At 41.5% G+C, this 24,713-nt stretch overlaps 1 protein-coding gene across 2 annotated transcripts in view; it reads left to right on the forward strand.

Moving 5' to 3' along the window:
* Positions 1-24,155, forward strand: part of rims2a (regulating synaptic membrane exocytosis 2a) — a 139,122-nt gene extending 114,967 nt beyond the window's left edge. Inside the window, exons 25-30 of one of the 2 annotated variants that reach the window (XM_039619950.1) lie at positions 5,677-5,921; positions 21,878-22,019; positions 22,184-22,296; positions 22,418-22,519; positions 22,657-22,796; positions 23,149-24,155. In XM_039619950.1, the coding sequence (XP_039475884.1) occupies positions 5,677-5,921; positions 21,878-22,019; positions 22,184-22,296; positions 22,418-22,519; positions 22,657-22,796; positions 23,149-23,352 (946 nt within the window). In that variant the 3' untranslated portion in view covers positions 23,353-24,155. Of the gene's footprint in view, positions 1-5,676; positions 5,922-18,872; positions 19,425-21,877; positions 22,020-22,183; positions 22,297-22,417; positions 22,520-22,656; positions 22,797-23,148 lie in introns of those variants that run through there. The other variant, XM_031740247.2, reaches the window with a different exon arrangement.
* The last annotated feature ends 558 nt before the right edge of the window (positions 24,156-24,713 follow it).

Genomic DNA, 24,713 nt, shown 5'->3' on the forward strand with positions numbered 1-24,713 from the left:
TATTTAATGCTGCATTCACACTAGGGAAAGCAGTCGTTGAGGGCTGTGGCACAACCAAACTTTTTGCGGCTTGTGACTGAACTTATCTCCTGGGTACCAGGTCTGCAACCACTTGCAGTCAGTCTTAAAGCAACTTTAGCCCATAAAATGGTGATAAAATGACAATAAGGCAGAGTCAGTCTGCTATTGAATTGGCTAAATTTGGAAATTACTAGAGATGGCACGATACCACTTTTTTATGTCCGATACCGATACCGATATCATAAATTTGGATATCTGCCGATACCGATATGAATCCGATATAGTGTGTTTTTTAATCAATAAAACTGTTTTTTTAATATCTTGCTGCATTTTGTATAAGTTCATACTCAAGTTTAAATAAACAACAACACTAAAGCTATTCTGTTATACCTGTGTGTAAAAAATACACTGCACCCAAAATATTTCATAGTTCAGCAACACTGATCAATCTAATAAACCTTACCTAACTTAAACCTACTCCATCCTCCCTATTCTGGTATTTTAAAGAGTACTTAGCAGAAATATTAGGCAACCTAACTAATAGGGTTGCAAACTCCCAGCAAAAAAAAAAAAAAAAAAAAAATAGGGAACCACCCCCCACCCTCCACCTCATGATGCTTAATCGATGTAATCAACTTTAATTTGATGCAGGGTGAAAAAAAATGCACAGAAATAAATTATTTTTCAAGAATAATTAAATAGATTCAACATCTTTCTTCAACAGAATTGCAGAATTCACAGACGGTACCTTCCCAAAGGAAAAGTACTATAGCTTACTAGGGTATATTAGACTTAACAGTTACTATATATAGTAATGGACTTCTATACATTTTACATCAGATTAAAACTTTGGGTGTAAGATTCAGATAATTATTTATTAAAAGCTAGACATTTTAAATGAGAATAAGAAAGAAAAGTATGTCTTTGTGCCCTCCTTTTCCCTGTTCATGCCCTATCGGCCCCCCTGGCTAAACTTTGCTAGATCCGCCCCTGCACAGTTACCAGCCGTCAGCTACGTAGAAAAGGATCCTGGTGTAGAAAGTAATATTAAATAAATTCTAACAACAGCTTATCAAGCTTAAACGTTCTGCTGTTGTTCAGCCGCTGGTTTCCTCTTTCTGGCGCGAAGTGGGCCAAAAACAAAGAAGAGAGACGGACTTGCGACAGAAAAGCCGATCAGCTGATCATTGATCAGTTTCACGATTGAAGTAGCAGCAGGAAGGTGAGGGAGAGAGAGAGAGGCAGTCGCTCCATATATCGGTTGTTAAGCTTAACGTGGGAACGCTTTACAAACATTCAGAGATGAACTTACACACTTGCTTTACTTCTCTCTGGGATAACTTCCTCGGAGATGAACTGCCGGATTGCTAGCGAGGCTACAAATACACACAGCCGCTCTGTCACTTGACGCATACTGCTGCAACGTGCTACGGTTATGAGCCGAGTTACGCCGTGTTGCAAGTTTCGTGAGATGCTTTTTTGATATTTAATGGATCGGATTACATTTTTTATTTTTCGCCGATATCCGATCCAGTAATTTAGGTCAGTATCAGACCGATACCGATACGTAATATCGGATCGGTCCATCTCTAGAAATTACATGAAATTTATTTATCATAATAATTGTAATAATTTGGAAAAAACTTCTAATCTGTTGCGGTATACATACACAGGAATTAGCATTATTTCAAATTACATAGACATATTAAGACACATTACACAACATTTTTTTGCAAACCTCCACCAATCAGTGTTTGCAGTCAATCCAATTTGGACTGAGATTATTTTGGAAATGTGTTGCGTTCCACCAGACGACCCCTGCAGTCAACTTGCAATTGAAAGTAGTCATCTAGTGTTTACAGGTGATGAATGTTGAATCTCCCGTGAATTAATTGGTCAACTATGTGCGTTTGGTCTCAAACAGCAAAAATATTCAGTGAAGTCCCTGAGCAAAATCTAGTCTATTCACAAGAAAGCTGCCGTCCTAGTTTTACTCCAGTGTGATTGAGCAATAAAGCCCTTCTGCATTGGCTTAACTTTTCAGATACATAACTGATGTCCATCTTTTGTATACAGTCTATGATTATATTGTTAGACTATGAAAATGTTTTAAAATATCGATAATAATAGTCTAAGCTTTCTGTTGGCGCACACGTACAGCTTGCAGTTTTTCATGTTACGTCTAAATTGTATGTCGTGTTGAAATGTATATGCTGTTTGATCTTTATCTTTATTTTGAAAATAATTGGCTGTTATTTAATCGAGGACACCACTTCCTAAGTGACCGCTCCCTCAAACAAAAAGCTTCCTTTGCACTGACAAAGATATGTACTGTATGTGCTTTAAACCTCAATACTGCTTTAGAGAAAAAGGAAGGAAGTTGAGGAGGATATTATTCAGCGTATCTGTTATTCATGCCACTGCATAGTCGATTGTGCCACTGGGCATTGAAGCCACAAATCTCAGAATTTGAACCGTAATCAAGCAGAGAATATCTATAGTTAAATCAGCTTTTCTATGAGAGCCTCCAGATCTGAACTCAGAATACTGAAAACAGTCAATCACATGTATCGAGATGATTTGAGGAGTCAGCAAGTGACATGCGATGTGCTTCAAGTTACAAAAGATGCATTCGCTGCTCTCCTTATCTGTGTGTGAAAGTGGTAAAGTAGTGTGACTTAGCAAAAATATGGCCACTAGCTACATCTACTTATGAGTCATCTCCTATGTATTGAGGTCACAGTGTAAATACACATCTGCTACACATTAAACAGGCTTGGCATACGAACATCATGATAGCCGTGTGTGTTTTTAGTCCTTTGAAGACAGAAGCGAAAACCTCTGATCTGAGCGAGAGTGTCGTATCCAAGTTACAGCTTAAGATAAATATGATATCCAGACTTTAATTAATCACTTCAATTCTGCTCACTGCAGCCTCTGCAAAAAAGACACAAAAAAAACGTTGTAGCTGTGTTGACAGGCATGAACGCATGCTAATGCTCTGATTTGGGGCACGGTTGCCATGGCACCCGCACTTTTCCATACATCGATTACGATTCACCTTTAATAACAGCTGCTCCTTCCTTGTTGTCAGTGAGACTTAATAAATAAAATGTATATTTCCCCCCAGTGTTGCTAAGTATCTATAGACTCATTTCCTTTCAGAAGACTTTATTTAAATTTTTAACATCAGTTTCTAAAAATGATCGATACATGATACCGTATGGAGATTGGCCTATTAAAGACAGCTTTGTGTAGCAAAACCTGTCAACATTTTTGCAACACCAAAGATTTCGAAGGTATTTTGGGGTGGGTTACGCTTTGGGAACATGTTGGCCTAGATGAAAATGCATGGTGAGCAATCTGCATGATGAGGAGCTCTGTGTTCTTTGAGCTGAGGTTGAAAATCAGAAATCCCTGGAGAGGCCCAGTTTTCCAAGTAGGCATATTTACACAGCAACCCTGGATTGGATGCCAAGACCTGTTCAGAGAGTGGCGAAGAGGAGGTGCGAGAGATTTTATGCACTTGTTTTTATTCAGGCCAGTCAAAGTAAGGTGTCCTTTTACACCAGTTTATGAGAGTATGAAGAATCGTGAGGCTATGATTTACTTTAGAACAGTGTGTTCATTAAGAGCAGATGTTTGTGCATTTAGACGCAAAAAACAAATGGAAAATAAAAGCGCCGTCAATTCAGTTAGAACCGAATGTGTATTCAATCCAGTTGCAAGTTCACCCTTTAGGGAATAAACCATCATAGACCCTTAGTGGTTTGGGTATAATTCATCTGTCCTTTGTTCCGATAATTGGTAGAATGTGTCCACGTACCGGCACTGTTCATCACTTTAGATTAAATATTATTATTGGCCTTCCTCCTAGAGAAGAATTAAAGTTTGCCTTTGATATAAACATGGTGACAGGCACTGTGTGTTCTGTTAGACAAGTAGGGAATTAGACGAGACATTTATTCCATCAGAAGGATACATTTCATCTCATTTCCTATTTTGTGTCGTTAAATATTTTACAGAACATAAATTTCTAATTGAAAGCCTCTGCGCTCATGCATTTTAACCTCAGCTGGCAATCATTGTTAGAGGCCACGATCCCCCCTGACCTCGCTGCTGTGCTGATGTAATGAATGAGGCAGGGCGATCTCCCTGCGAGGAGCAGATGAAATGCAGCCTCACTGCGATGATGGTGAAAGAGCATATTTTAGAATGTCACCTGTAGCACACGGGCCCGTGGTGCCGGCCGAGCGCTTGAAGTCGTCTTCAAAGCCTCAGGGCTGCAATAACCGATCAAAGGCGCTAATCTCCCAATAAGCATTCAATATTTATGTGTTGAAGCACAGGCTGATACATAACAGAAGCCACTGGTGCTAGAACTGGTATAAACAAAAGGTTTGCTACTGCAGGCTGGGGTATGAGGTGCTCTTTAACAGCACACCTGATGTATTTCACCAACAGCAGCTGAAAAACAAAATATGAAGTGCGGACCACCAAAACCGGATACAGATGTGCCAGTGTATACTATCCACGCCAGCATAGCAAGGAGTGACGTGAGCAGTCGTTACTACGTGCTCACACATTCATGACGGTTCCATATGTTGTTTATGAGCTAACTGCCTGAGAATGTGCGTGAGACAGACGAAGGCCTGGTCGACTGCTGATGTTTTGGCACGGCTGATTGTCTAAACTAAAAGCATCACTGTGTTCATGCGCAGGATAATGAAATGTCGCCACCATATCAGACATAAACTCCAGCGTTTATCGAAGACAGCAGAGTGTCTGATATATGTGAAATTTGAAGTACGATTGAACTAATTGATGTCAAAATTTATTAAACCTTCTCCCGTTTTACCCAGCACATCTTGCTATGAGTGGTCTTTGCAACACAGTTACATGATGGAGGTCAGACACTTAAATTAATGAGCAGTAGCCTCAGGGTGCTACACGTAACTTATCCCATTAAGAATTCAGAGCCTATGATACAGAATGTAATTTGTCTCTTAAAGATAATTTTACTGGCAGGGCTAAAATAGGACCCTCATTTGAACACTGGCCTATTTCCTTTCAAACTGCAGGAGCTGGAGAATAATGCTGATGACAGGCAACTTTTCTGTGTGCGGCTCTGAGTGCTTGATCACAACTCTTACCTATTTGAGTATTATTTTACCTATTAATACTCAGAGTACTACCAAAGCCTTAGTTGATTAGTATCTTTAGACATCTTAAATCAAAAAACGACATAACCTAACAGATAAAATGCAGAGTAATAACTCTATGTTACTCCCAATTTCCCAAACGGCTTCAAAACCTTTACAAAATCATTTAGAGAGCTGGAGAGTAGGCTATGGTTGGTTTTTCACTGCATGAAAAGGCTTTAGAATATACACTACATCAGTGTTAACCTCATCTATACTGTAAGTCATGAACTCTTGTACCTGAACTCTGTCCTTTTCTCCTTTTCACCCCACACCCTGTCATCTACTATCCCTCTCCTCTCCTCTTCCATCCTCTCCTTCTGTTTCCTCCTCCATCATCTCTCCATTCACATCCCCTCCACTGGCTTCCTCTCTCCCCTTCTCTGCCCTGTCCTCTCTTCTCTGTCTTCACCTGTGCCCTTCCCTCCCCCCCATCTATGGTGGTGGCTGACAGTGACTTTGCATCCAAAATGAAAAACAGGCAGATGGGCTCGTCGGGTGGGATAAACATGACCAAGAGCACAAGCATCAGTGGCGACATGTGTAACCTGGAGAAGACGGACGGCAGTCAGTCGGACACGGCGGTTGGCACGGTAGGCACTGACGACAAGAAGAGGCGCTCCAGCATTGGTGCCAAAATGCAGGCCATGGTTGGCATGTCGCGCAAGAGCCGGAGTACCTCTCAACTCAGCCAAACAGGTAGGGCATCCAGTCCCACAGCCAGCTCCCAGTGTTCAGTGTTGCATCTGTCCCGTGGCCTCTCGTTGTCTCTGTGTTGACTTTGCTTCGTCTCGCTCTGTTCTTGATACCAAGTACTAATTCTTCTATTTCCAGTTTCCCCTCAGATTTCTTATTTTTAGTGCAAGGGCTTTGACCTGAAGAAAATACTATTAACAATGTTTTCTCTTTTCTCTAGGTGACAGTGTATTCTACTCCTCTCTCCCTTTTTTGCTTACCTCCCTTTATTCTTTTCTTTGATATTATACTTGGTTTGAGTTGTCTTTTTCTGAGCCCAAAGCTGCTAATTTGTTGTGCTTAAGAGGTGCAAACTTGTGTTTTCATGTTTTCATTCTGGGAAATTGGATTTGATCCTTCCAAACACGACTAAAACACAATTTGCAATATTTGTCACCTTTTTTTGGTTTGATGCTCTTTTGACTATGATTTTTTTACTATTGCCATCTGCAGTTGTTTTGTATTTGTTTCCGGGTGCATGTGAGAACATGTGAGACCACATGCACGTGCGAGATATGAACAAGAAAGGGTGTGTCGTAACTGAAAGTAGTAATGTGTCTTTATCTGCTGTGGAAAAGGGGCTTTCACTATCCTACACTTTGCAAGGTGTTCCGTTTTCCATCTGCCATCTTGCTTTCTTTTCAAAATTGCTCATTACCTGGTGCCACGCTGTGTGAAAAAACAGCCTAGCAGGTGGTGTGCAGCGAAGTTTGTGGATGACAGATTGGAGTCTGGTCTGTTCATGCGAAGGTCAGTCGATTCGTCCACTCCCCCTGCGAGGCTGTGACCGTATCTTGAAGCGTTCAACACCTATTCATCTCGCCTATTCAACCTTAAGGTGGCCAGTAATCACTTCTGTCCATTAGCGCTTTCTTCAATACCGCAACGGGGGGGTGAATGCATGTGTACGATGAGGAGGGGCGAGCGAGAAAGTGGAGAGAGATGGTGCGCTCACGTGGCGTTGTGCTGTCCCCCACCCCTCCCCGGCTCGTGATTTAACTGGCACATGGGCTGCTGCCTTATCTCTGTGGGTTAATAACTGTACTAACTGTTAATCACATCAATATGACAGTTAGCCCGTCTTTACAGCTAATATATATGATTTTTATATAAGCTAGGAGACGCTAATGTTTTTGACAATGAAGAAGGTTTTTGTTGCTGAATAAGATGAACCCTCTGTAGTTCAGTTTTGAGAACAGTAGAAACAAATGGCATTTAGTCTGACTTCTATATGGATACAAATTTTGAAGATACTCATTTTAGCAGACACATGAGCATACTTTCTTTCCTCATGCGTACAGAGCACATACTGAGCAGCCCGGACCTCCTCGGGCTATCAATATTTTACTCATTGCTTTTAAGTGCATCAGAGGGAGTTAGTAAGAGTGTGCATGCATCTCCCTTTCAGTATCTGTATTTGCAGTGTACGTGCACCAGCACGTACACTGCTAAGTTGTCTTGTGTCCTAGTTTGTTGTGCGCTGTGCTGGAAGGCTCATTGCCCGTTTCAAAGGTGCATTCAAAAGCATGGCTGATTTTTCTTTTAGTTTTTTGGGGGGGGGGGGTTGTGTATGCAGTGCCAATGGGGGATGGGTAGATCAGCCAAGCAGCACGACTCTGGCTTTGACAAACACTGGTTAGTCAGGTGGAATGGATGTGCTCCCAGGTGACCGCCATGAGTAGTGTGTACAAATTTGGCAGCTCTGGCTCTCAGTCGTCATTCTCTCGGTCCACAGTGCAAGGCGGTACACTTTACAGGAAGTAGGAGTGCTTTAATATGCTTAGACCGACAACTGCTAACTGCTGCATAAGTATGCTACCTGAAGTGATGGAAATTTACTTTCTGAGTTCTCAGGGTTGTAACAGGAACTGAGTGAGCAGTACAAAGCAAACGGTGGACACATGGGAGTCAATTTTATGAGTTTATTTCTCTTTTTCTTTGTGTTCATTCGGAAAACAGTCACAGTCCTTGCATGCTTGGCCAGTTAAGCTGATTCTAATTCAGGCTCAGGTTCAGTAATGCATCAAGAAATAATTACCTCCTGCAATGAAGTTATGTTTCTGGCAGTATTTGTATGCGTCGTTAAACAAGATAGCTCAAAAAGTTTTGAATGAATTCTGATAAAACTTGTAAAGTGGGGTCTCGTTAACAAGCCATTCTAATTTGACTCACATCCACCAAGGTCTTCAAGCTCCACTCAGTGATCTATTGGTTTAAAACTGAAAAGAGAACCTTATAGCTTAGAAACTATGATTCTAGAAACTATGATTCTAGAAACTATGTATTGTCGACATATAAAAAGCACTGCATAAGGACAGGACAGGCTAACAAAAATCAATATATAGAAAATACAGTACCATTCCCTTAAAAGTAAACACTAACCAAAGAGTGGGAGAGGTTTTCGCTCTTGTTATACTATGTTGTTACTAAGCAACAGCGAATTTTAAAAAACACTATTAGGCTTTTACATGCAATCATTTAAGGCATTGTCACTCAATCATTCATCAACTTGACTTATTATGTTAATTTATCTCAGTCATAATTTATTTATCCTTTCTTCCATGTGCATTAGGTTTTAAGCTTGACAGAGATGCAGTTTATTCCCTAAACACCTCAGTAAAGCAGCTTCCATGCAGATAAAAAATGTTGCAAGCTTATTAAAATCCATCTTCATACTTTCACCATGTGTGTATTTCTTCATAAACCTTCCCTCCTTCTCGCCTCTGAAGAGGGCAGCCTGTAATTTCAGTGTAAATGCTATCTGTGCTGCTGATCTGCAGGTGGGATGCTTTTTCATTCCTTCCTTTTTCTGTTAGTTAAAATTTTAATTTTAAATATTGTTTTCAGCCTTATGGTGTTGTGAATCCATTTTAAATAAAAAAAACAATATAGTTTCAGTTGTTTACAACTTTAGCCGATGTGAGGCAATGGCTTTATAAAACACTTCATACTTATTAAGCCCCTGAAACCATTTTTGTAGCATGGCTGGTAGCGTTTTACCTGATAATAAATTTCACTTGTGTCTCCCCACCCCCATCTGTCCTCATTATGTTTCACATGCAGTTGCACAGCGATCTTTGTGACTCAGCACCAGCCTCTAAGTATTAAGGCTGAGATGATGATCAGTCAAACAAAAAAGGGCAACAGTGGCCGAGGCAGCCTGCAGTGATATATAGAAATAAGGAATATGTGGAATCAGTGGGAGGGATTTAAGTATGTTATATGATACTTTTTCAGTAACATCTAGGTTCCTGTTCCCCTGGGTGCAGCCTTGAGTGTTCCAGCAATTTGTTTTTCTTACGTCCTACTTTTCTCTTTCTGACCCTGAAAGAAACCTGACCAGATTTGACCTTCTCTTTTTAAAAATCTAGAGATAAATTCAAGTCTCTGTTCTTTTTTTATAGTTATTTCATAATGTTTCTCCCTAAGACATTTCTTTTGATGCTCTAAAAGTTATCTGTAAACATCTTGTCATGTAACCGTCCTATTTTTGCTCCTAGAAACAAAATTATTTTGGTGACCTCAGATTTAATGTTGATAGTGCACCTGATTCTGCAGTCACATAGCTGAGTAACTGACTCTGATGAAGATTTATATGGAGATATTTCATCATGAAGAATTGAAATATTCAGCGGCTTGAGTCTGGTCAGTAAAAAATTCAAAACTTTGCTTTGAGTACTAATCTTCCTTCACCCCTCCCAAAAATAGTGAACTTATAGCCAAACGTATACAGTATAGAAACCATGTGATGGCTGCCCCCCTTGCTTTCTCCCTCCTATTACACCAGGTACTGACGCAGTTTTGGACCTCCAAAATCCTCAGACAGTCTGTTTTTGTATGTGGTAAAATAGCTGAACTTTGAGCTTTCAGCCAAGGTAATTTATCTTCGGTGTTAAGCTGGGTGCCTATCTCAACAGCTCCTCTGCTAGCTGAGGCTGCTAATTAATCTCCTAGGGGGCTGGCGCAGACACGCTGCTCTCAGAGTGATGCATGAATGGAACACAGCAGCACAGGTACAGCCCCAACCCTCTTTCTGCCTCACCTAGTCTTTCAGATCTTCCTGATATTAGTATATCTCTATCATTATTTGTTTTTTCTTCCCATCTCTCTCTAGCCTCCTTCATTATTCCCCCTACCATCTCTTCTAGCTGTTCTTTTTCCCTCCGTGTTCTCCATCATTCTCGATTTCAACAATTCAAAAGCGGCTTCATGGTTGTTAATCAGTCCAGGCACTCAGACGAGTCATCTTTGCTTTGACCTAAATAACTGCTGATCTACTGTAGGTAGGATGAGGCTTTTGAAAGTTTCAGATTTGTTTCATGAATCAGCTGCAAGAATGAGTCATGATGGTCAGCAGTAGGTCCAGTAATCGACATGCAGCAGACAATAAAAAAAATCCTCATTTCCGCACATGACTCAGAAATGGCAGTGGATGATGATGAAACATCCTGCCATATCTAACACACGTTTTTCAGCAGATTCAGTTTATTAGTGCTTTAACTGAGCAAGAGCCAGCATTATGTGACTGACAGTTTTCATCTAATGACTGAACACGGTCGTCCATCGGCGATGTCCGCACTTACTCAGTCAGGCTCACCCGAGTAGCCCTAAAGCTTTACACCACCAACATTTACAGGCACAGCATTCATGGGTGTCCATTACAGTGCTTCTGCAGTTAGCACTGAAGTTGGTCTGGAAGTTGTTACGGTTTACCCTCTGCAGTTGACAGTACGAGTTTCTCATGGCTGGTTGTTGTATACGCCAGATGTCAGTTTTATATCTTTATTGCACGATGTCCATAACAAATAAATCCCAGCTGCCAAGTTCCTACAGTGTAAATTACCCTGAGAAAATTGTTGTTATGAATTCTTTAATGAAGTGCCTTTGTGTTCTGTCGCAGCACTCAGGATGATACCTAAACTCACACTTTAATTATATAGTCCCCCAACTAGCGTACACAAAGTAAAAGGCATGCATTGACGTGGCGATCGGAGATCATAAAACGTCAGTGAAACTTAGCAACTCATAACTGATGCAAAGCAAGCAGGTATTGAATTAAATTGATCTTATCTCTGAGGCATTTGAAGTGACTTCTAATGCAGCTGTTTACCAACCTGACTGAATGGAAATACTGAAGAAATTTACCTACACTACACAAACAGAGTAGCCACTAGTGACTAAAATGTCAGCTACCCAGTGATTTGCTTCATATGTGGACAGGTCTTAAGTCTGTTACAGTGCATCTATTGTGTTTTCTCATAATATTACACTGTCACACTTCCTGGTGCGGGAACTGACGCCCACTCACGTGCTAAAGTTGTTTCCACACTTACACAACAGTCCTGAACTTTTCTAAGACCTAACTAGCAGAAGGGAACATGGCAAACCTCCTGCACAGCTGGATCACACACAAGCTGGTCTTTAACCTGCCAGTTCCCAAGCTGCCAGCTGTTGACGTGTGAACAGCTAATACCTGTCTGGTTTATTCATTGCTAACAAGTGGGCATCCTGTGGCCTGCCTGCTGCACGCTCCTTCCAGGCAGCTACTTCAACCAATGCAGAGTATTTATGGTAACACAAACAAATGTGAAGGGGACTATTTCATATGCAAATGAACAACTATGGACATAATCCTGACCCCTTTCTCCTGAGATTGTCTAAAGTTAATGTCTGAAAAACAGTTTAAGAGTGCACAGATATCAGCTAAGACAAGTATATGCTCTTTGTGTGTGTGTGTGTGTGTGTGTGTGGTGGGGGTTGGGGTGTTCTGACTGTAAATGATCACTCAGTCATATTGTTTATTCATAAGCTGTGATGTGAATTTCCGAGGTGGCGGACTAAACAGATTGTTTTCACACTGAGCGCGTGCAGGACATGGTGTCTCTCCCAGCAGACAGTGTATTTGTCCTTACTAAGCTATCAGCCAATGTTCTTGTTTTGAAGATATTAACCAATGTTCTTGTTTTGAAGATGTTTTTTTTCTTAATATGCTCTTTATTCATCCATCCATCCACTTTCTCCTGCTTATCTGGGGCCGGGACGCGGGGGCAGCAGCCTAAGGAGAGAAGCCCAGACTTCCCTCTCCCCAGCCACCCCCTCCAGTTTGTGCACTCGGAACACAAAGGCATTCCCAGGCCAGTCGAAAGATATAATCTCTCCAATGTGTCCTGGGTGTGCCCCATTGTCTCCCCCCCAATGGGACATGTCCAGAACACCTCACCCAGTAGGCATCCTTGTAAGTTGCCCGAACCATCTCAACTCAGTCCTTTCGATGTCGAGGAGTAGCGGCTCTACTCTGAGCCCCTCCCGGATAGCCGAACTCCTCACCCGATCTCTAAGGAAAAGGCCAGCCTTTGGAGAAAGCTCATTTCCACCACTTTTATCTCTCGCTCTCCCTCTTTCGGTCACTACCCAAAGTCTGTGACCATAGGTGAGGGTGGGGGCGTAGATGGACCAGTGCTGATTCTCATTCCCGCCACTTGTTGTGCTGTTTATGCATTGCATAATTTAGTTGTGATCTAAAGAAAATATGAAGAGCTGCCAATGCTAGACTATTAAGCTATTAAGCTTCAGGAAATTAGTGAGTTATTTCAAAATGTTTTAACCTTGAACAATAAAGAATCTACACAACAGAAGTTTTTCAATTAAATTTAATTTCTTTTAAAGTTCATTATCACTTTCAGTGATTTTCTGCTTTGAGTAGACTACAAACACACAGTGATCCTTGAAGGATGAAAGTACACATGATTTTACAACTTCTTTAAAAAAAAAAAAACCTACATGCTGAGTGCTCTAAATAAACAGTATCAGTCAAAAGTTTGGGTGCACTCACCCATTCACATGACTGCTATGTTATATATTTGAGTCAAAGATTATTTGTCTTCAGGCAGCATCTCAGTGAGCTCAGGTTTAAAGCCGTTGACTCATCTTCTGCCCATTCCCTGCTCCATCAGCTGCACGATGCTTTTACCTGCGGTGTGACTCACACTCCTCAGCCATATGTCTCCCTTGCCTGAATCTGAAGCTTGGACGCAGTTTAAGAATACACTTGTGCTGCCACGTCTCACAGTTCAAGCACAGCACATTCTTCCCTCCCGCCTGAGCAGAGCTAAAATAGAACTTACACAATGCATTTTTAGATTTTTAGGCATTGCTAAAAATACCGTACTTCCTCTTCTGATTGTTTTTTTTTTTTTTAAATGTTGAGTCCCACTCTGTAGCTGTCAGTCAGAGAGGAAGTCTGATGAGACATGTACTGGAAAAATACTGCGGTAAGGGTAGTCATAGAGTTTGGGCGTGATGCTTCTGTGTTTTATAAAAGTGGTTAAAGCAACTTATTTCCTTTTTCAGTCTGAGAGTTAAATAAGCTGTAGTGATATAATTGTTGCAATTTTCGCAATCTAAAGAACATATTGCCTATGACAGTAGTTTGTTGTGACCATAAGTGATGTCAGCAGTTTCTATCAGGTTGTATTTGGATCCTCTTTCTCTTTCTCTCTCTCTCTCTCTCATGAGCTTTCCATCTGTTATTGCTTCAGTGTTTGCACCACTGAGTGGATGGAGGCAGCCAGGGGACAAACTGTCCAAACGTCACCTGCAGAGCCTGTTTTAAATATTGCTTTTAGCCTAACAACTTCTACAAAGGTGCAAAGTAAAGGGCAGGAAACACTGTGTACACATTTGTGAGTGGAGTCTCCTTTCATATGTAGTAAACGACTTGAGGTGGAACATTATTTTATTTGTGCACTTTTGCGTTATGCATTTTTATGAAGTGTTTAGCCATTTAAGGTTTTCCGTTTGTTTGAAGTTTGACTGGGCTTTCTGTATTCATATTTCAGTAAATTGTTTCTTTGCGTGCAGACATAACAACTGTGTCCAGACAATGTCAGCGTCATGCTATTTTTAAAAAAGAGGAACCTAAAGAAAGCCAAAAATTTGTTTTGGGGTTTTTTTGTACTGTGTACATGTCAGGATTGTGTCTTTATGTGTAGCAGCCAAAGATATTGTGGATGCAGCTTTAACATAATGTGAGGTGAGATTGGACATCGCACATAGCTTCACATTTCTCATTATATTTGACTGAGACACAGGAGGGAAAGCTGTTTTTGTAGCAAGCGTGTTTATCTACCTTTGCACTTGTACTTGTATATCTTTGTGTACATATTCACACGCTTATTGGTGTCTGTTTGCCTACATCCATGCATGTGAGGGAAAGGGTTAGAGCCCTCCATTAAACTCTGTTTACAGTGTGCAGGGTCAGTGTTGCTGGCTGATGCTTGGCCTAGCCTGGGCTCATCAATCACATCAAGACTTCTCAAGGTTTTCGCCTGTTAGTCCCGCCACCTCTCAGGCAGATCGTACACAAGAACTTCTGGGATATTACGCTCCTATGTTGTTGTAGATTCTTCACATTCCTGCCTTCTGAGGTGCTTGTGATTTCCAGTTGTGTGGTCATTGTCTGGCAGATTTGTCATAGTATAGAGCAAGGCAAGATATGTTCAGTGTTAACCAGCATTAGTCACAGTGTTGTGAAATCAGAGAGTAGTACGCTTATGACCTAAGATGGAGATGCTTTAGAGGAAGGAGTGCCAAATACTTTAATTCTAAATCACATGAGCTAAAGGTCTGACGTCTTGTTTAACTGGCACCCCGATCACTTCAACGTTTAATAGAAAGGCCAGCCAATATTGGCTCCTGAAGTCTCTCGGCACGTCATTCATCTAACATGCAATCTGGTCTTTGTAACTACAGCCACGTGTTTTTAATAAAGAGGTAAAGTAGCTAAAAGTCTAGTGAAGCGACCTAGATTCTAACTACACTTTTACTACAGACACAGTGCTGAGTGTGTTTAAAATGCTCTGATCTGTGATGAAGTCTTTTTTTTGTTAACCACGATCTGTATTACCCAGCAAATGAAAGTTTCAAAGTTTCTTTTCGTACTTGATGCAAACTCTGTTTTCACAGTCTGTGAGCATGTATCCACGTGCTGCATTAAGCAGATTAATGTTGACTGTAATTAAGCATATTTTTGTCTCCAGTTGCTGTGCGTGTCAGGTGAAGTGAAAATTGTTGCAATGCCTCTTTCTTTCACTATGTCACTGGTTGTGGGTGGACAGATAATAATAAACTGTTCCCAAGATACAAAATTTGAAGTTATCCACACGTGTCTAATGCATTGCTGGAGACACGTGCGCAGGAGCCATCTACGGAGGAGAGAAGAATTATTGTGGTTTGCTGTTATTGTTTTGGCAAAGCCATGACGTGAATCACCACTTTCTCTTAAGCAGTTAATGAGTAAGGGCACTTATTATATTTTTTTGCAGCTCTGGTAGTTCCATATTGTCTGTGCCTGGCTTCAGTCTACCTCACAGTGTCAACAAGTACAATTCTAATGACGTTTCTTTGCTCTAGCAGAAACATACCAGAGAAGCCTAGTGACGAATTTAGCATCATACTTAAAGGTGATACTGTAAAGGAATCTACAGAGAACCTCACACTCCAAAACATGTGACTGAATTAAAGGAGTAATCATGAATGACAGATTTTTTTTAGTCATTCCATTAATATTTGCACTTACACTCTCTTACATTTACACTCTGACATCAAGACACATTCATGTTTTATTGCCAATAAAACAGCAGACCTGTTATAGAGTCTGTCTACTTCTGTTTACTACTGCTAGTAAAAGTCATTGAAGAGAGTGACCAATTGCTACTGTTGAGTTAACAGTGATTAGCATTCTGCTATTAGCAGTCCTAATGTGCTTTCCTTAGAAATATTCCTCTAGCTGGGTTTTAGTGTATAAGCCGCTTTACAAATTGCTTCCCCTGTTTTTGGACCAGCTAATATAATTAAGCAGGTCATACGAGTGAAATACGCTGACCATATATCATTGTTAATGCTAAAACATTTTCTGCAGTTTTTTGTATTTAAGTCCTTGGCCAAAAGTTTGCTAACCACTCTGTGTGGCTGTACATGGACAAAGCAAAGCTGAATTCAGACACACAGGTATCCTTACAGTCTGTGTTAAAGAATGTACTTTAAATTAGTGCAACTGACCAGTTACTTTACAATGGAGGGAGTTGAGCCACAGTAATTTACCTAAGGTAGATATGGAGTTTAGGCCCCAATCGCACAAGGATCGAGACTGCTTGATAATTGTAAACATACACAGCAGACCCAGTGGCATTTTAATCATGTTTATTTCAGCGGTTGTTGGACACACAGAGCTGCAGCTCTCCCGCTGCCAGCTCAACATAACAACAACCTTAATTCAGAGTCCCGACTTTTAAGCTGGCGAGGAGTGATTGCAGATGCTGCGCAGGTGCGTCCACTGCACCTGCAGCAGCATCACAAACCACGCCCCGCCACATTAATCACCAGTTGCTAAGGAATAAAAAGTTGCCAGAGGTTGCTACAGATTGCTGGCCATTACTATGAAATTGATTGTGAAAACCCCAGTCACCCTGTCCTAAAGAGTGGTAAGTGACCCCCTTGAAACCACTGGTCGCTAGGGAAATACGTATATTCCCTGATCTGTTTGAAACTGATTTCGAACTTGTAAACTACTTGCCAACTACTCATTAAGCAGTGGTGAAACTGAGACTGTTTATCTTCAAAGTAAAAGTCTCATCTTTTGAAATGTGTTGGTTTCAGTGATAAGGCACAACTTTTACTTTATGGGCAAATGTTCTCCATTTCTAGCTTGTGTTGCACTTTTTCCAAGCAGCTCCATTGTTACTTAGTGAGTCTTTGAAGTCTGTGTCTTCCAGACAAATTACAGGTAAAGCATCCTCTTTCTGACTGACTTCACCCACAGACAGTCAACAACCTCAAGCAACCACTTGCCAGCCCATCAGTACGATTTTCCCCAGTGATTGAAGGTTGCCATGTTCGTCTGAGGCCTCAGTTAAGTTAAACTGCTTAGAAAACAGTTCCAGCTATCTTAAAAAGATAAAAATTAAAAAGATCAAGTTCATATCACACAAACTTCTAGTCACATGCCAGCAATATCTCCACTTATTTAAACAACTTGAAGTCATATCTGTTCATAAACTTAGTCATTAGACTAATTAGGTTTTTGACCTGCTGGCTTTGAGTTTATCAAACTCAAACTCATTTTACATAGTGGGCCACGTAAAGCCAAGTTTGATCCTAAGTAGACCTGACCAGTAAAATTCCACTTTGTATTATACATTTAACGGTGCTGTAGTAAATGAAAGAAGTCTGTCAACATGACTCTTTGGGCTCAAATTGTAAGGAATAGGTAGAAAATAAGATTTTTCTATAGCAGATTGTGAAAAAACAGGAAAGTAATTCAGTAATTGAATTACTTTGGTGTGGCATGTCTATATCAGAAGGAAAAGCTGTAAAACGTAAAATTAAAAGTCCAAAACTTTCGTCCACCATATTTTCTAAAGCCATTGAGTGGGCTTGGCTTAGAGTCTCTGCTGGGCTGATTAAGGCCCCTGGTCCTTATGTTTGACACCCCCTGATTTAGAACTTAACAGGAGATGACCAAAATCATTCAGCATCATCCAATTCATAGCTATAAAATCACTTTAATAAAAAAAATGTCAGCCTTCTCTTAGTGCTAGATATACAGCAAAATGACCACCAGAGAAAGTTGAATTCCGAGCCTGGATCGACGATCAGAAACACAGAGCTACATCATCATCATGAGGGCAAAGATCAGAAGTTTTCTTTTAACTGATAAAAGTTTAAACATTCTCATTGTTTGAGTGCAGAGAAGCACTTACCTGATCCTTAAATGAGTTTAACGAGTTTGTGGTTCATATTAAATCAACTGTTTGTGTTATAACTGTGCGCGCTTCTCCGATTCCCCCTGTGGCGGTAAACGTGAAGAGTTGTTTTTGTCAGTGTTGACCTAGATGAAACCCGCAAATGGACATTAAGTGGCTCCTTCGTGGAAGTAGGTTGCAGTGTCTCAGAGAGAGGAACTTTTGCCTGTGCAGTAACACCACAGGGAGCTTCCTATATTTACGGTGGTGCAAAGAAAGCGCCATAATTGTCTTGTCCTGCGCCTATTCTGTCGCATTCATATTGAGAACAAAAAGCAGGACTTCTGGCAGCATGTCGGGGCAGAACATTTTCTCTGGATTTATGCTTGAACCGAATGCGGTGGTGACAGCTACCAGAGAAGCTGGGGTTCGGCTGAAAGTCGTGCATTTACTTTGCAGTATCACTCACACCCGATGCCGGTGGTACATTCATGAGCACTTGAAGGACCACCGGTGAAGAAGTTCTTTCAGCGAGCAACGCTGTTGAGTCTCTTGGCTCTCGACTGTTTAAAATAAGCTGACCCCGGCTGTCCACAAATGGCAGAAATGGAATGAAGAAAAAGAAAAGTTAATATTTAGAAATGTGAGGCTCTAATTCAAACAAAGAGTCTTTGTGGCTGTTTAAAAGTTTGTGATGGATGAAGAGAGACAGACTTTCTTTTAACGTGGCTGTGCCACAAAGGGACGACAGACGAGAGGGTTTCAGGTCGAGCTTTTAACGTTGTTTTTCCCTTTCGGTGACTTTCTTGTCTGTGAGAAACAGAACTCCTCCTAACGCAACACAGCTGTGAAATCACGGCCGTGGAAAAGAGCAAAGTGAAGGAGCAGAGTTTGGCACGTGAACTTTGAGTGATCGCCATGTGGCTTGTGCGTTCTCATCAAGTAGCAGGACTGTTGGCAGGCCTAATGGCAGCTTATTTTCACTGGCCTGTGTGCACAAAACGGGGGAGAGGGAGGGGTGGGAGGCAGAGGATGGGGAAAAAAGGAAAATAGTAGTGATGAACGGAACAAAGGGAACAAAAGAACAAGCGCAGAGAGAAAAATGAAAATGCAAATGACAAAAGTAAGGGTATGAAAAAAAGTACTGCTGAGAAACGGAGTGGGTTAGGGAGGAGGGGGGGATCAGTATCTCTGGGTAGAGCTTGTTCACCCGCAGAGCCAGCCGAGGTGCGCCTGAGCAGCCCGGCTCTCTGATTGGCGGAGCACAATGCAGCGCTTTCCCCTCCCCCCCTGAAGAAAGAGGTGCAGCAGGAACGTCAGACCCAGACAGCACAAGACTTGACTACTGAAGCAGCGTTTTTCCAAAGCTCTACCTAGGATGCAGTCAGCAGAGCATCTAGGGACAGACTAGATGCCAGATCCCTCTCCTGTTACAGCAGAGCATCTTCTACTGCTAGCCTTAGGAATCCATCGAATAGACTAGATTGGAGATACATTTAAAGCTTTTATCAGCCAGAAAGGGCAAAGCTGACGCCTTGAGCATCGAATTCACCGCATTGAGGAGGACAGCCGCCGGTCACCATGGGCAGGCAGGGGAACGATACCTCTCCTCCGGCTCCTGGGATGCGTATCCAGTGTTCCCAGAGCAAGATGAGCCTGTCAGCATCATTCGAAGCGCTGGCTGTCTATTTCCCCTGCATGAACTCCTTTGATGAGGAGGACGGAGGTAAGATGACAGGCGGGGAAATGTCACAGCCGAAGCTTCCTGCTGGGGGGTAAACAGTGCGGCTTAAACTAAAAGATGGCCGTGAGCGAGGGGAGATAGATTTAGGATTAGAGGGAAGATGCAGAGGTACTGGCATGGGGGAGAACTGGGACGCTGGAAAGTTCAGAAATGTTATTAGCTCAATTAGTCTATTTCAGTAAGTGTAATATGTTATAAGGCTGTCCATACTGTGCATGATCTGGTTATATGATGACATAAAGCTTAATGTGCGATGTCATTTGTGGTCAGTTTATCATCAGTTAGTTGTGGACCAGTCACACTTCTTTTTGCATCTGTTGTTGCTGCTGCCACCAGTGGTGGTGTTGTCAAAATGGAACCAGTCTGTTTGCTTACAAATGCCACTCACGCTGATCTAAAAATCTAATTTGCCCCACATGACCGTGACTCTGATTCTGTGGATGAAAACAAAGGACTCTGTATTTGGAATGAATCACTCTTTAGTATTTAGTTGGAAGTAGTGCTTCTTTTTTTTTAGTTTAGAACCACAACATTGTTCTGACTGTCACTTCAAATTTCCTAAAAGGTAGCATAACGCCTACTGTGTGTATTTATAGCTCAGCCTCACAATCACTTCTCGTTCTATTTGCAGTTGTATTTACAAAAGAAGATTTGCAGTACGCATGATCTATTCTTCTACCCACCACTCCTCCCTTTTTTTTTTTTTAGCTACAATTTCACAATCACTTAAACTCACACTTCCACCGTTGGCAGCTTCCCTAGACTCGCTGTCTTTTCCTGACTGGCAGGGTCGCAATTTGAGGGCAGCAAACTTATGGAGATGAGCCAGTTTGTCTCGTTTTGAGGCCTCTGCTGCTTCGCGGTAAAAAGTAGCTTCCTCTCCGACATACACTTATAACAGTCTAATCTTTATCTTATCTGCCACTGCTTTTTAATGCACCTCTGTATATTTTTGTCTCTAGAGCAGATACATACAGTGTTTATTTGAAATGCAGAATTTAAAGTGCTCAGATAAGATCACATAGTGCTCAATGTAGTGCAAAAGCTGCATAAATCCAAGACTGCGCCTTGTAACTTGTGTCAAAAGCGCAGGAGAATTACCATTAATAAATCATGTGTTTTCACCGTTCGTTGATAACGTCTGACTGGCCACTGAATGACAGCGGAGGTCTGCTGCAGACGTCAGAGACGACCTTTGTGGCTGCTTCTCTTATTGTAAAAAATGTGAAGAGCAGGAAGAGGAGGCGGAGGCCAGCTGAATAACTGAGATTTCAAGGCTGAAGAGCATCATGCCTGTTTTATGTCTGTGTGAGGCACAAAATGATCCTTTTTTTTACCTTCAGTTCCTCCTCTACTAAAGCAAACAAAGGAGAGAGGAAGGAGAGTAAAGACTGCAAGGCCTATAACTGGATTAGGATTGCTGTAGCCTAGAAATGACTCATCTGCACAAACTTGCAAAATATTAAAGGGAAATTACATAAGGTCTGTGAACGGCCGGTTTTTGCACCCTGTAGTAATGAGCTGAAGCTTTGTGTATAGTACCTCTGTGTTATTACCTTCGTCAGGCTTTGCAGGGATTTTCTGACCTCTGGGAAATAACATAGTGCTACATTTGATTACACAGAAGAATCCCATACCTGCAAAAGGCATGAAAACATTTAGTGATGGTTGGATCACCCCGCAGCAGTGCACAATTAAATGTTTAGAAAGGGACGTGTTTTCAGTTTAACACAGCTGCATGTGTATGTAGAAAGCTCATACGGAGGTTTTTAGAACTAACCTATAATGTTTGACTTCATTTTAATCTCTTGAGCAGCTTCTCGGCATATTAGGCTTACTGAAAGTAAAAGACAACTTCTTGCCAACCTCTTTTTAAATGGGAAATAAAAAGTGTGTGTATATGTGTGTGTGTATATGTGCAAAGTGGTAGAGCATACATACTATACTTTTGAGGAGTTATGTGTTTGTAAGCCGCAGGCGTGTCCACATGGTGCCACACGCACACGGTCAGGTGGAGATGTGCATTAGGAGGCTTAATGGAGAGAATCATCTTTCTTCTTGGATCAGTCAGGATGGTGGGTTTAGGTTGGAGGGGTGGGGATGCATAGACAGTGGATGTTTGTAGGTGAATTTGCTCCCAGAAGTCCCCCATAGGCAGTCGGTGGTGCAGACTGGAGGAAGGCTGCACATAGTGTTCCTAATATCGATCTTTTTAAAGAGACGGCAGTGCTCTGGTATAGAATTTGAATTCACTGAGGTGCGCTTTGTTTTCTCCTGAGGAAAGATTTTTGTACGAGCCGATGAAAGTATGCCAGTGATAATCCACGTGAATGCTTCTCGCCGTGCGACTCGCGTCCCCCCAGTTCAGTGTTGTGGACTGACAATTCTTCTCTCTCCTTCTCTGTCATCTGTGTCGTGTGTGAAACTGTGTTCAGAAGCGGGAGGTAAAAAGTTGCGCAGCACTATCCAGAGGAGCACAGAGACAGGCCTGGCGGTGGAGATGAGAAGCAGGATGACTCGGCAGGCCAGCAGGGAGTCCACAGATGGAAGCATGAACAGCTACAGCTCCGAGGGAAAGTAAGGAGACATGCACTCATGCTCTGCGGACAATCAAAAAGCTGATACAGCAGCTTTTATATATATGAAAAATTCAGAGTTTAATTTGATAACTTATATCAGGATTTAGTCTAACTATAAGCACCTGGTGTTTTTGTTTCTTTTTTTCTTCGTTAATGTTTCAGTCTCATCTTCCCTGGTGTGAGGCTGTCCTCAGATGCCCAGTTCAGTGACTTCCTGGATGGTCTTGGCCCTGCTCAGCTGGTTGGGCGACAGACATTGGCTACTCCCCCTATGGGTGAGGACAGTTACCCCCCCCTTTTTTTTCTTTTCTTTTTTTTTTACAGAAATTTGTAGCTTGAAATGATGGAAGCTTCACTTCAGACAAGTTAAAATCTTCGGTTTTGTTGGTTGTTTAGGAGACATCCAGATTTCCATGGCGGAGAAGAAAGGTGCACTGGAGGTGGAGGTCATCCGAGCCCGTGGCCTTGTGGGAAAACCAGGTTCCAAGGCACTGCCAGGTAATCAAAGCTACTAAATGTGCTCGTCTATGTCAGGTATTGACAGAGTAAATAAAGGTAAGCATGACTTGGTTGAGGAAAGAGAAAAGGAAACCTTTCAAAAGCTCATCTCTCCTTTACGCTTTCTTCATTTCCAGCACCGTATGTAAAGGTCTACCTTTTGGAAAACGGAGTCTGCATAGCCAAAAAGAAAACTAAAGTAGCAAGAAAAACCTTGGATCCTCTTTATCAGCAGCAACTGCCGTTTGAGGAGAGTCCAGGAGGGAAGGTTTTACAGGTAAGAATATTATTCCTTTAGACTGCAACAAAGTGTCACAGTTAGCATTTCTCCTTGCAGTCTGCTGGCCTCAATGCCAGCACACACAGCTGATACTGTTCTGCACATCAGATTGGCTTTTTCATATAATGAGCTATATAAGCTGTATTGGGGTTCATCTGATTGTTGGGGTCTTCTCTGTATTATTGTAAGGTCTTTACCTTACAATATAAAGCACCTTGAGGGAATTGTTGTTGTGATTTGGCGCTAAATAAATAAAACTGAATTGAATTTTGACTAGACCTGTCACTTTATTTATCTTTCTAAACTTGTTCCATCTTTTAGTTAAAGTTTTTTTCGTTCTTCTTTGCAGGTCATCGTATGGGGTGACTATGGACGTATGGACCATAAATCATTCATGGGAGCAGTTCAGATACTGTTAGATGAGCTGGACCTGTCCAACATGGTGATTGGCTGGTACAAGCTCTTTCCTCCTTCCTCACTGGTGGACCCTACTCTGGCCCCACTGACAAGAAGAGCTTCCCAATCCTCACTGGACAGTTTCTCTCGATCATAGCAGCGTGTGGACTGATAGCGTTGTTGTAGCAGCCAGTGTTGCGATTACAGGTCACGCCCCCCCGGTTACACTGCATGCTTGATGTTGTGTCCTCTGAGCCTGTTTCTAGGGGTGCAAACGTGATCCTGTGTTTTGAGCAAAAACGTCGCGCACACTGTGCACGTGGCAAAGCGTATCGCGAGCGCCTGGTAGCAGGGATTGCCAGGTGTTGTTGTTTGGAGGAAGCCGGAATGAACTCCTTAGCACGAGGAATCCGTCAATTCCAGGTTTTCATCCAATTCGAAGCCATGGGGGTCAACACTGGGAACCTCTGAATGAGTTCTACAGAAGCCCTTTTCGAATGAAAAATCTGTGTGTTGCTTGATTTTATTTTTTTTCCTGTTTCGTTTTCATTTCTTTTATTTACTTTTTTCTCTAAATGTCAGTGTAATTGTATCTGAAGGGGGTGACAGTGTTTCTAACCAGATGCTTGGTCACGCCACGCCAACAGACCTAGCCGTGTAGATGGAGCTTTTGAGACCATCACTTTGGGTGATGTGTGTCCCAGCTTGTAACCACACTCCCACAGACCCCAAAAAGAAAAACCCTGCATACTCTACATATATCTACCCGATCAACCCATACTGGTAAAGCACCATAAAAGATTAATCAAAGGCCACTTTAAAGTGGCTGCCCTCAACACCCCCCACCCAAAAAAATAAATAAATACAGTAACAATCCAAACTCCATGAAAAGATGTACAATCTTACCATATTTCTTTCTCTGTTGATATATTGTATGAAAATTAAATGATTTTTCTTTTCCCTTGTTTTTTAGTTTCTTTGCATGGACACAAATTTAGCTGAATAAAAAAAGAAAAAGAAAATTATTTTCTTGAGGCTGTAACTTGCAAAAAAAGATGAAAAATAAACAGAATCAGCCATTTTCAACAATTTATATTATTTTTAAAGAAAATTTTCACTAGTGCATGGTTTTCAAGGGGAGTGAATGCAACATCGTGACTGAAAAAAAAAAGACATTGTTTATCATTCTTTAGACCATTCATGAATCTGCATTTTGCAGACATGCAGAAAAGGGGAACTTAAGAATTATTTAACAGAAAATGTTTATGTGACAAAAAGTGATAATGAAAATAAATGTAAATGATTTATTTCATTGTAAAAGGCTAATGCCTTATAAAGATAAACATAATGTGCAAATTGTACATGTTTCTCTTTTTCTTCCTTGTCCCAGGGTACTTCTCATCGTACTATTCATTGCGACCATTGTTCAGTCCCCTGACATCGTCCAGATTTTAGGACTGTTGGTTACTTTACAGTACTGTATCGTTTCACTATGTTTGTTTTCTTCCTTCTTTTGGA

Source organism: Oreochromis aureus, linkage group 11 (genome assembly GCF_013358895.1).
Source record: "Oreochromis aureus strain Israel breed Guangdong linkage group 11, ZZ_aureus, whole genome shotgun sequence".
Classification (NCBI taxonomy): domain Eukaryota; kingdom Metazoa; phylum Chordata; class Actinopteri; order Cichliformes; family Cichlidae; genus Oreochromis; species Oreochromis aureus.